The sequence below is a fragment of the Vitis riparia genome, chromosome 1 (assembly GCF_004353265.1).
Source record: "Vitis riparia cultivar Riparia Gloire de Montpellier isolate 1030 chromosome 1, EGFV_Vit.rip_1.0, whole genome shotgun sequence".
Lineage (NCBI taxonomy): Eukaryota > Viridiplantae > Streptophyta > Magnoliopsida > Vitales > Vitaceae > Vitis > Vitis riparia.
In genome coordinates this window covers 15759594-15772995 of record NC_048431.1, presented here as the reverse complement: position 1 = coordinate 15772995, position 13402 = coordinate 15759594, and the positions used below count along the sequence as shown (strand labels likewise).

The 13402-nt window shown below is 35.1% G+C and overlaps 1 protein-coding gene across 1 annotated transcript; it reads left to right on the top strand.

Annotated features, from left to right (window-relative positions):
• Nucleotides 1–2147: 2147 nt before the first annotated feature.
• LOC117925383 lies at nucleotides 2148–5239 on the top strand. Its single transcript, XM_034844386.1, has 5 exons — nucleotides 2148–2921; nucleotides 3066–3123; nucleotides 3212–3295; nucleotides 3395–3530; nucleotides 4117–5239. The coding sequence occupies exons 1-5, from the start codon at nucleotides 2291–2293 to the stop codon at nucleotides 4402–4404; spliced, it is 1197 nt and encodes a 398-aa protein (XP_034700277.1). The 5' UTR covers nucleotides 2148–2290; the 3' UTR covers nucleotides 4405–5239.
• Nucleotides 5240–13402: the final 8163 nt, after the last annotated feature.

The following is a 13402-nucleotide window of genomic DNA, read 5'->3' as shown; positions in this document are numbered from 1 at the left end:
TGTAAAATAATAAAATTAATAAATTATTTTTATTATATAATTATATAAAAATTTAATAATTTTAAAATACATAAATTTTTTTATTAATTTGAAATATACTTGATTTTATTTCATCTTTTTTAAAGTATTTTATTTTTAATTTTTTATTACCTTTTGAGAACCAAATATAGTCAAAATATTCTTGTAAGAGTAAACTATAACCTCTTTCTCATCATATGCTAAATTATGGACGGAGCATTCACTGCATTTGTTGTGAATGAAGGGGGCTAAATTAAAGAAAGGGAAAGAAGGAAAGAATCATGCAGGCGGTTGCATAACCCGATTTATCTATTCAAGAGGTCTTGATTAATGGCAAATTGTGTGTATTTAACCCACCGTCATCCCCATGGTCTTCGCATCAGAAACTGAATCCAGACAATTTCATATTTGGATGATTTGTTCGATTCAATTTCATAATTTAGACCAAGTTCCCATATACCCTTGATTAGCTTGTATAATAATAAAACTCAGGGTTTCGGTTCAGATGTAGACGAAATGAATTGCCTGGGGAGATAAAATAATTAATAGACGCTGCTGCATCTGTCCTTTACTCAAATTGATCAGAGATAAGATGTTTCACCATACAAATGTCAATCATGTGTTTTTGCCTGGGTTATGTCTCTGGAATGCTTCAAATTATTGATGCAATTATGTCGGAGAAACTGATCATGTGCTTGTTTCTTTTGCATCATAATTTCAGGCAGAAGTAATAGGAAATGGATTTTAAAAGTTTGAATTGTGCGGTACCATCCATGTGCTATTTTCATCTGGTTTTAACCTTTAAACAAGGTGAATTGCAGTAGCAACGCCTTACAGTTGTGAGGGAGGGTTATTCTAGGCAAATTTGATGGCTAGCGTTCAATACCTTCATGATTTTAACGAACGGGTACTCTTACAAATTTGCATTGCTGGTGTCGGACATCCGAGATGCCCCCACTGGGACTGTGGTGTTGCAATCATCCCCTTCTCTTGTTTTATTTACTATGTATTTACTCCTTTAATTCATGGTATTTGCGCCGGTATATATCATATCAATCATGCAAATGACACTTGGCAGGAGTATGTGTTGGGAGCCCACTCCCCACTCCTCTACTTTCATCCTACCTGACCTGAACCCACTGTTGAGGATAAAATAGTTGGGGCCACCTTCTCATTAATGGTTCTAGTCATGTGATCAGTTAAGCCAAGGATTGGATTGGATTGGATTGGACTGGCATACATATCATGATGAGTAATATTAAGGCACCACATTAGATTGTTCTTCCTACTCAAGCATCCCTAAGTCCGTGGGATCCACAATTCCACACATGGCTTTCTCCCCTAGTTCAGATTCACGTTAGCTTGTTGATCTGTCTTTCTCCATTGAACTAATTAGCCTGGGGAACCACTTTATCCTCAAATTATTCTCCTTTGATGTGTTATGCTCTGCTGCACAAACACAGATGAGCGCCAGGCCATGATCACAAAAACCATGTCTTGATTCATTGTCAATACAATTAAAGTTTGATTCTACAGAGTGTCAGACTAACACCTTTGCTTGAACATAACCTGTTGTCATGCTAGGACAGAATATGGAAATAAGAGATGGGTAAAGCCTTTGGGAGACTTTTAATAATTTACTACTTGATTAACTCAAACAAGACCAACCCAAACAAATTAATCCCGAACTTACTACTCAATTAATTCAAGCAAAACCATCCAAAACAAATTAATCCCAAAACTCATAAGAACGGCCCCCAATTGAGCAACTTATATCCAGCCAGCTCTAAAGAGGGACAATGATTGGTGCATCTTCTTCCCTCTCTCTCTCCCCACTCCAGCTTGGGTTTTGGGAGGAGGATATGGACTCATAAGCAGTAAAGGCAGAAAGAGTGTGGAAAGAGGGTCCATGCAGAAGGCTGGCAGTGGCACCACCACCACCATCCCCACACTTATTTTTGTCTTCACAAATATATAATTCTAAGCGGAGGGCGTCACTGTCATCCTCGTGCCCACGTTAGCAAAAGTGATGCCCCTCTGGAGACGGTGTATGGCAGACCCCCCATGTTACAACTTCCCTAACCTGTCCCCACATTCCCTTTTATAATCTCCTCATCCTTTGCAACCCTCCTTAAGTCTTTCACCTTCCTCACCCCTCATACCATTCTCTCATCCTCGTTTCTTCTTACTCCCGCTAATTTGGGAAACCAAAGCCATTCATTCATAAGTTCATCCATTCTCTCAATACTGTACCAACCCAAAAGCATTCAATATGTGTTCCTCCAAGTCTAAGCTGCACCAAGGTATTGATATCACCCCGTCTAAGGCTCAGATCAATGGCCGTCCAGCCCTTCAGCCCACTTGCAACCGAATTCCTAGCCTAGAAAGGCATCATTCATTTAAGAAGATCTCCCCAAAATCTCCTACTTCTCCACTACCTGCATCTCTCCCGCCACCAACTACTATTATTAATACTACTAAAACCAAGCCTTCATTAACTCCTCCAGCCTCTCCCAACTTAAAATCACCTAGGCAACCAGCACTTAAGAGAGGAAATGATCCTAACGGGTTGAATTCTAGTCTTGAGAAGGTGTTAACACCACGAGGAACCACCAAATCCTCTAGTTCACCGAAGAAGACAAAAAAATGCAGTGCTGGATTAGCACCTTCTTCTGACACTAGTTCATTGAATTACTCTTCCTCTTTCATAGTTGAGGCTCCAGGGAGCATAGCAGCAGCAAGAAGGGAACAAATGGCCATTATGCAAGTGCAGCGAAAGATGCGAATTGCCCACTATGGAAGAACAAAGTCTGCCAAGCACGAAGAGAAGATTAGTCCTGTAGATCCTTTGGTTATCACCACTCGAGAGGAAAAGAGATGCAGTTTCATCACCCCCAATTCAGGTACTGAAACATACCGGTGGTTCACACAACTTGTTTAATTAAGGAAGGCAAAAACCGAAAAGAAAAAAATGAGGGTCTTATTTCTTAGAACCAGGTATATTACTGTGAGAATAGCATGGCTAACTTAATGTGCTTAATGTGTAGATCCTAGCTATGTTGAATACCATGATGAAGAATGGGGTGTCCCGGTCCATGATGATAAGTAAGTTTTCTCTATGTTTCTCTATCTCTCTATCTCTCTTTCACTTTTGGGGAATTAAGAGTGATTGTTTTGTTTGTGCTATATAAAGGCGGCTGTTCGAACTGCTAGTGATGACTGGTGCTCAAGTTGGATCAGACTGGACAACTGTCTTGAAGAAACGTCAGGAATACAGGTGAGTGGGCTTTTAGAACTCAGATATTTCATACAACCAGCTTTTCTTCTCAAAAAACCAAATGTGATTAAGTGGTTCCCCGAATCTTTTTGCTTTCAGGGATGCATTTGCCGGATATGATGCAGAAATTGTGGCAAAATTCAGCGAAAAGAAGATAACAAGCATCAGTGCTTATTATGGCATAGATTTGAGCCAAGTTCGAGGAGTGGTGGACAACTCTAACCGAATTCTTGAGGTAAAGAAACATCAATTTTTTTTTTTTTTTTTTTTATTGAGTGTCAATTTCACAGCAATTCTTTAGAAACAATTTTTAAACCCCAGTTATTTTGAAAAAATCAGAATTACTTCCTAATGTTTTGAAGCATCTTTTTGAAGAAATTAAGTATTTCAAATTTTTTTTAAAAGTATTTTTAAAAATATGTAGGATAATGTAAAGTAATTCTTTTAAACATTATTGAAATATTATAAATTCAAAGAATTTTATTCAAAATCACAATCATTGGTAACCACTTTCTGAATTTTTCAAAATGGCTCTCAATCCAACTCATATTGGTGCAAATCAGTGGCCCGTGATATATTTTACAAGCTTCACTTTAACGGGATAAACATCTTGTCGAGAAATGGGACTCTAATCTTTTCCCGTGGCACTCCTTTGTAAAAGGAGTACGCACTTAAACGAAAAAATCATAACCTCAAAAGAATGTCACTTGAACACAACAATATGGGACCCCTTCCAGTACTACTAACCATTAAGCACTTTTATTTGCTAATAGAATCTGTATATATATATTTTTATTGAATTCAATACTTACATTTCACAGATTAAGAGGGAATTCGGATCATTTCACAAGTATATCTGGGGATTTGTGAATCACAAGCCCATCACCACCCAGTACAAATTATGCCACAAGATCCCAGTGAAGACCTCGAAATCAGAGAGCATCAGCAAAGACATGGTGAGGAGGGGTTTCAGGTTGGTTGGGCCCACTGTAATTTACTCGTTCATGCAAGCCGCTGGCCTCACCAATGACCACTTGATCAGCTGTCCTAGACATCTTCAATGCATCGCGCTGTCATCACACCAACCCGCCGTAGCCCCGGCTCTATAGAATCACATTCAGCTCAGAAATTAACAGCACAGCACAAGGAGAACAAAAGGGTAGACAAATTAATAAAAGTTAAGCTTATATAATGTGTGATATCCTAATATTGTAACCGCTTATGCGCCATAGGTAGCTATCTGATTTTCTAACTATACATGATTTAATTAGTGGTGGTGACTGGTGTGTAATCTGATGTTATGAGGGTCTTGTGATGAGTCCATGAGATGGATTGATCGGATAGCTATAGAGAAAAAGAAAAGAGAAAGAAAGAAAGAAAGAAAGAAAGAAAGAAAGAAAATAAAAGGGAAAAAAAAAATAAGAGGGAAGAAAAGTGCGTGGATTGTAGGGGAGAAGGGAGACACAGAGCATGTGCAGTGGGCGGGCAATGGCATGTGTTAGTATCAATGACTTTCATATGTTGCGAGTCGTGACCACCACAAACCCACGCAGCAAAGCTCCATTATTTGCTGACCTTTTTAACAGGCTGTGAGAGTGGCACTGGGCCAGCCCTTCCTTTGGATTGGTTAGGATTGGATCAGAAGAGTTTACTTCTACCCAAAGGGAAAATCATGATTCCATGCTTCTGAGGTCAGGTTGGTGACACGTGCAGCAATAAAATAGGAACAAGAAGAAAAAGATGGTTACCAGGTCAACAAAAATGCACCAAACCCAACTTCTGAACTTTCTACAATGAGTCTCTGCATAATTTCTCATGGATGTGTGAAGTAGTTGGAATTTTCAGTTTTTCTTTCCTTACTGTATTTATAACTGTCATGCAAGTTTGTACCGTTTGCTCGATATATATAATATATATGCCTCGTTTTCTATTTGGATTCCAAAATCCATGCCAAATGTGTTAAGGCATCTTCTCATGTGCTCTCAGCCTTTCTTGAACATGTTTCTGATCTCTTTCTTTTACTTTTATTTGGCAGATTGCAGTCTGGACCGAATATGTGAGAACATTTTCATGTGCTCTGGCCGCCTAACTCGGCCTTATAGTGGCGTTGGTGGGGAATCCCAGCCATTGCTTTTATAGAGAAAAAATATCTTAGGCAAAGATCCTTAATAAAGGAACCAAAAGCATATATATATATATATAGATAGGGCTCATTAAATCAAAAGGGGGAAAAGGCATCTTCATTGGTTTCATGATGTATTTACAATTTGAAACGGTTTTATAACTTTATTTTCTTTCATAAGTGATTAATGACTTCAAAAAATATTAATAACATTATATCTCGATGGAGACAATTTGAGAAAAAATTATTTAAAATCCTCAATTTTCATATTTAAAATTAAATAATTTAAAAAGAGAAATAATTTTACAAAGGGTTGTAGCAAATTACACGTGATAACACATGAAATTTTGAATCCTTAGAAAATTGGGACTTTTTTAAAAAGAAAAAAAAACCAAATTTAAAAAAATATTTTTAAAACTTTGGCAAATTCAGAAATATTTTCAAATCTATAAGTGCCACATAGATTTTAGTGTATTGACTTGAATATACTATTTTAGTATATATGACTGAAATCGTGTCTATAAAATATGATTTTAGTGGATTTTGTTGAATCGTAACTCAAAGACATGATTTTTATGTATTTTATTGAAATTATGTTTGTATACACAAATTTCACAAAAGTCTTACAATGTAAGTAAAACAATAGAAAAAATAATGCAAAACAAAATATTTTATTAAAATTATTAAATTGTGGAATATAATCTTTGTGGTAATATTCTCTTACAAAACAATTTATTCATCTGATTTTTTCACCTTGATCACAATTTGGGAGACGACCATGAAATTATTTCTTTGATTTTAGAAATCAATTAAGAGCCACAAGTGGCTTATTCTGGAATGAACATGTTGAACGGTGAAGATCGTGTGTGTAAACGATGAAAATGTTTTCTTTGTTTTCAAAGTCAATCGAGGGCTCAGAGTGGTTTATTGGACTTGTAGGGAGATTTTGTGAAGCCTTTATATTCTTTGTAAAGCCTCCTTTTTGATGTAGATTTGTTTTTGCCAATCTCCAAAAAGTGTCTCCATTAAAGGAAGTCACCCTTATTTATAGATGAAATTAGGAAATTAAAATTTGAAATTCTCCAAGATTTAGTTGCTTGATTTTAGCAACTTTTCTTCGTCATTAAGAAAATTTGCCAACAAGAGAATATTTATTTATTATCTTTTGATTTCAATTGGAATATTTGTTTCAATTAAGAATTTGTCAACAAGAGAATATTTATTTATTTTTAATTCTTATTTGACTGTAATTAAAAATTTTTATTTGGAACACTAAATTTTGTAGTCTTCCAAATTTCGTCATGTGTCACCTTTTTAACATATGTCATGTATCACATGTGTATAGGACTTATCACTTGTCGATCCTCAATTTTGTCGAATTGGAGAGCCATATATATATTTTTTTGAAGACTAATTTAGTGACAATTTATTTCAATAAAAGTTTCAATGTCTACAAATGCCCCACTTCAAGACGTATAACGTATATGCCTTGCAATGTATATGGGGTGGGCCTTGAAGTTACCCTTTGTTTTTCTTTTATTTTTATTTTTTTTTAAATATTTTAGTAGGAAGTTTCCTATTTCAAAAATATTTCTTTTCTACTTTTCCCAAACACTATTTGGTTTCCTTTCTTCCTTTCCACTTAGTATCAAAGAAAGATCTTGTGTTAACAACAAAGTTTCTAATTGGAACATCTACTTTCCTTTTTTCATAGGCATATTCTCTTTTAATTTATTCTTCCTAATTTTTTTTTATATGAGAACAATGATTTAAGAAATCCAACTTGAACTCTCTTGGAGAAGTCTTTCCTTCTTGGAGTATGGGGGATGATAGGGCATGCGTAGAGTAGCACTAGTGAAGTTGCACCATGACGCATGGATCACAATGAAAATGACTTTGTATGGACGACTCACCATGAGGATGATGCCATGAACGTTCTGGTGGAGTCGCACAATGGATCCTCACCATCTTGAACATGTGTTGATCTTCATTGTTTGAAAAGATAAATTTGCTTTCCGCTAATTTTTTTTTAAATCACCGTAACACTTGAGGAGAAATTTTTATTTTTTTAATAATAAACTTAAATATCCATAAAAAAATATGAATATTTAAATTTTGACCCTCATGTCATCAAGTTAAAGCCCTGATGCAAAGCGGTGTCGTCTTTTCAACACTTATATGCTAAAGTCTTCACTAGTGTAGATTGGTTTGGTTTGAATGTATAGTGGTGTTCAAGTTTTAATATTTAATTAAAACTAAAATTATATTTATCACCTATGCAAACAAGTTGGTTTTGACGCTACAAGGTGTTGTACTTTTGACACTTAATGTGGTTTAAGTCCTAATGTCTGTACTCATGCGAATTGGTTTGATTTGGATGTGTAATGTTGTCCAACTTTTTAAAACCTAATTGAAATTGAAACTATACTTAACACCTATGTAGACAATTCATAACCTTGACATTATGCAGTGTTGTATTTTTAACACTTCATTAAAATTGAGCCCTTACTTGATACTTTTTTTTTTTTTAATGGTGGTGATTGAACTTGGGTAGTTTCCTCAAATAGTCTATGTACCCTTCAAAGAGAGGGGATCAAGTCAAATGTAGTTCAATTTTATTTATTTATTATTATTTTTTATGCTCTAACTTTTACCAAGACTAAGAAGATTTAATCTTGCAAGCATATGTTATAACTTTTTCTTAAGTCACTTTTTCAAGTTTTCAACTTAACATACATTTTGTTTTTTTTATGTGCCCTGAATTTTGTTAAGACTAAAAGAAAAATTTAATATTGGGAACATATGTCTTGACTTTTTCCTAAGTCATATTTTCAGGTTTTCAACTTAGCAAACCTTTTTTTTTTTTTTTAATTTTTTTATGTGCTCTAACTTTCGATAAAACAAAAAGAAAATTTTTATTTTGTGAGCATGTCCTAACTTTTGCCTAAGTCGCCTTTATTAGGTTTTTAAACTTAGGGGACCTTTTGTTTTTTTTGGTGTCATACGCAGTTTAAGCTCATGCGAGCTAGGAGCGTCACTTGTCTTGAGTTTGGTCCAAGGGCGATAAATTCATGTTCTTAGAACAAAGTTTAATTGAGGGTTAGAGATAACTCATTCTCAACCAAACTTGTGAAGACCTTTCTTAAGCATTTTGGAGAACAAAAGAAGCTTCTTTGAATTCGTTTTGACTTTCAGCCTTGAAGGTAGATGAATGACACTTTTGTATTGTGTTTAATATTCTTCCATATGCTTGTTGAAGAATGTGTCTAGCTTAGACTTGATTTTAATCCAAGGGTGGTAAACACGTGTTCTTGGAGCAAATTTTAATTATGGGTTAATGATGACTTATCTCAAGTAAACTTATCAATAATTTCTTCGTGTGTTTTGAAGAACCCAACTTTGTCTTCTTTGTCTTTGAAGGTAGATGAATGACTCTTTTGTATTGTATTTGATATCTTTTTACTAGCTTATTCAAGAATGTTTGGAGTTTGAGCTTGACTTTTGAAGTTTCATTTTTAGATTTAGCCTCTGAGGTGCATTTTTCTTTTGAGAACTATTGGGAATCCTGGATAACTTCGTTCTCATGCCTTGGATCGTGTAGGGTGCATGCAAATTCATCCTAAGCCTTTTAAATCTATCGTAGTAAATAAACAAGTATTCAAGAACAATATGGATACAAAAAAAATCATAGATCTAGAGAATAAAGTCACATACCTTTGATCTGGATGCTCTCGAATTGATTCCAATCAATGTGGATAACTCTAAAGTCATAATAGATCTTGTAAACACCATGATCTTTCGCCCAACGACTCTTCTTTGTGTCTAGGCACTGAAATGGTGGAGATCTCAAGGGTGGAGGTTAGGGTTCTCTCTCTAGACCGAATCAGAGAAAGGCAAGACTTGGAAACCTTAACCCCTAAAGGGGCATTTATGGGCTTCATACAGGGCTTAAGTGACTTAAGCTTACTATGGGCTTGGGTCACTTAATCTAGCCCAAGAAAAGGTTGCTAATTGATTAATTAACCATACAAAGCCCTAATTAATCAATTAGCCTAGTCCAAAGATAGCACTTACTTATCCCTTTGCAACCTTGCATAGTTACCAAAACGCCTTTATGCACAAAAGGGAACTAAAAACCCATCCAACCCTCATAAACCTTATCATCAAGGAATATGAGCTTAGAGCGGGGACCACTAGGTCCCATAGGAGTATTGCCTCCCTTAGAATCAAATTCTAAAATTGACTCAACATCCCACTACAAATAGTCAATTACACTCCATACCCAGCGAGACACTAAGTGCTCGGGTCTATGAGCTACTATCCACTGCATGCAGACTCCCTATGAATTGGTGTCCGTAATCTAACAAGGTAGTGTTATCACCTATTAAGATTACCTCTCAAATCCTTGAGTTACAAATCCTACTTATTATGTGATCAAATGACATACTCTAACTCCAAGGAGCATATATCAAATTCCACTAAATGAGTTACTGTGGCTACAGATTTCATGATCACATGTCCTTTAGATCACTAATAGGTCAAAGTCTCCTGTTGATTTTGGCACAGGCTTAATATTCTCTCAAGGTTGAGAGTTCATGTAGTATAGTAGCTTGGTGAAACATAAGAATTGATAGCCTTGCGTCATGATTCACCTTAGGTCATGTCCAGTGTGTATCACATACACTAGTGCACTCACCATGGGAAACCCATCTTGATGGCTAATACAAGCCATTTTTCTAATTCGGAGGTGTTTTACTACAATCTCTACTGGAATGCCCAAGTCTAGGAACCAATTGTGGACAACTTATCTACTTACAAGGAACCTATAAGTTACATCTTTTGTGCAACTCCTAATGCACCCAATTCATATACAATATAAGAGACATGGTCTGGATACTCAAATCAATGTCAATACACCAAAAGGATAACAAAGGGATAGTGAAGTCTAACTTTGTTCATCATGTCTTGCTTTTAAGGGCTCAATCCTATCAAACTCTCACCATCCCTAAAAGCAAACTGGGTATTGTAGAAAGAATCTACTCCACAGTCACATCAGTTCTCTGTACTATCTCATAATAAGGTATCACTTGCTTTCTATGTGTTTCCTCTTCTAGTGGTACTTTAGTTCTTTAGACTATGCCTTTGTCCCACATAACAGTATCTTAGACAATATAGCCAAGGAAACTACCCATAAGCCAAAAAGCCTTTTTTTTTTTTTTTTTTTTTTTGCTATAGAAGCAATAAAAACCACTTAGAGTGTATAATTCCTAAAGGTAGACCTACGAGAGTCCTTATCAGACTAAAAGTCTAATTTCCCAATACGATAGGAGTTCCATCATCGCAAAGACTCATAAACATATAATCCTTTGTTCTCTAAGAATGCTAGAGTATATTTTGATATCCGCCCAAAGCTCTAATGAGGGAATGGAATATCCACTCATTATTCCTACAACAAAGCAAATATCTAGTCTAGCACATAGCATCGTATGCTTAAGGTTATCCATTGCATAGGCATTGGATACTACCTTAATGCGATCTCTCTCCACAAATTTCCAATGACATTTATCCTAAGAAAGATAACTTCAAATCCAAAGAGTAACAAACCCTTCTGGGAGTTTTGCATCATGTACTAGACCAAATGCTCATCATGTAAGTGACATGGAACAATTTTCTTATTCTTATAGTCCTAAAAGACCTTAACCCCAAGAATATATTGTAGTTTTTTCTAGATTTTTATCTAGAACCGAGTAGAGTACCAAATTTTGACTGATGACAATATTCCTACTTCATATCCAATGAGTAGATTATCATCTGCCTACAAGATCTTAAAGCATCACCACGCTTCTTATAAACATACAACCTTTTGCTATGAAAATGTTTGGTTGCTATATCTCCTAAATGAGACATTGCAATAGATAGAAGTAATATGATGGATTTGAGTATGACCACTATTAAAAAGGTTTTCCATAGTTGAAACAAAGTTTCAAACTATAACCTTTACCTATAGTCTTAGCCACATAAAACTCAAGCTTTCCACCTACTCCTATGTTCCTCTTGTACACCAACTTTCACATTTGGGTTTTATACCTTTAGGTGCTTCTACAACAACCCAAACTATGTTAGAATACAAAGATTCTAACTACCTCTTCATAGCTCCTTGCTTTAAGTGAGCACAAACACTGCTCACTACTATAATGAGACACTAGTGTACTAGAAATCATAGGAATGGTATGCTTTTAACTCTTTGGATCCATATTATCCTATGCAATGTGAGACTATCTTCTAATATATCCTCCAATCTATATCACTCTCTGCCTTATTCCTTATCATATAGTCATAAAAAATATGATATTTATGTTAACAATTATCTTCTGATGATCCTGACTATAAAGGTAAAACCCAAAAATCCTCTTATATATCCTATAAATTGATATAATTCTTAAGAAAAAAAGGTGTTACATAGTCTATAAGACATATCCCCAAAAGAATCTGGGGAAAAAAAAAATGAGAAACCTATCCACGATCTCACTATCTTCATCTAAGTTTGATATCTTCTTTCCACCTCTCTATTTTGCAATAGAGGCCCTGGTGCACATAACTAGGAAATAATCCCATGCTCCAATGAAAAGAATCAAACTTACTAGACATATCACCTTCATCTAATCGAAGTGACTTGGTATATATAACCAATAGGTTATTTGATCTTGCCTTAAATTTAGTGAATGTATCCAAGGCATAGGATTTTCTATGTGCATATCCAAATCTAGAGTAATCATCACTAAAAGTGATGAAATACCCATGCCCTCTCCATGCATGGAGACTAAAAGTTCCATACATGTTAGTATGCACTGACTCAAAACATTCATTGGCTTTAGTCCTCTTGGTCATTTTACCATCTATATAAGATTTGTAGACTAAAAGATCTTTTGGAATCAAAGAGTCTAGACTTCACCAGTTTTTAGATCCTATTTAGATTAATATGACTTAGGTCTAGATACCAAATATTTAATTAGTGCTAGGTTCAATCCCAAAATCTAACTATTCTCATCACTTGGCAAAGTGATAATGGAATACATATTAAAGAAGAGGATATTACCTCCCACTGACTTGCATAACTAACCTTGTATTTTAATCTAAGATAAGTATAATACCATCATTTAACCTTCTCACTTATAGAATATCCTATAAGGATTCACAGACAATGGGGTTGGAATCTATCCAACATAAATGGTGAAATCCATAACTAAATATTCAACAACAAGAAAATGTTGTGTATTTTCTTTTTTCCTTTAGGTAAATTGGGCATTGCTTTTCTAGTGTCCTAAAAGGTCACAAAGGAATCACTTGCTCTTGAGCTTGCTCTCTTATTCATTCTCTTAAATTTTCTTTATTTGGTATTGTTTTTTTTCTTTACAAAAAAACCTACAGAACCTTTGACTTCTATATGAACACCATATAATATTTTAGAATCCCCTTAGTCATCCCGAAGGAAAATGGAAAGGTCTTTAAGATCATATGAATATTGATGTTCATAATAGTCCTAAGACTAGCTACTTAAAGCTAACCTACCCTTATCACCAAATAACCATTGCAAACTAAAAAGAGAATATCTAATTTGTCCCCAATTGGTGTGCTCTTTGATTCAATCATTAGACGGGAGGTATCAACAAAATTTATAAACCTAATTCACCATAAACTAGGGTAGCATAGCTAGCATAGTATAGTGGTTCTAGGATCCTCTATAGGGATGGGTTTTCATATCACACGTGATATTAGTTAAAGTACTGAAATGATGTTTTTTCTTTTATGGGTTAGCTTTAAAAGAAAACATAATTTTTGGTTGAAAGGTTGGTTTTAAGTTAACCAAAAATAGTAATTGAGATTAATTACAAAGAAAAGTTTTCTTGGAGTTTTAGGTCACTAGGTTCAGGTTCCTTAGACAAAAAGGGGAGATTCCAGATCTTTTCCTCGCGTTGGGGACAATA

Excerpts from the sequence above, each read along its gene's own strand:
- LOC117925383 (XM_034844386.1), top strand. The coding sequence starts at position 2,291 with ATGTGTTCCTCCAAGTCTAAGCTGCACCAAGGTATTGATATCACCCCG. Across the intron at positions 3,296-3,394 it reads AAGAAACGTCAGGAATACAG|GGATGCATTTGCCGGATATG; the intron begins GTGAGTGGGCTT and ends TTTTGCTTTCAG. Across the intron at positions 3,531-4,116 it reads ACTCTAACCGAATTCTTGAG|ATTAAGAGGGAATTCGGATC; the intron begins GTAAAGAAACAT and ends TACATTTCACAG.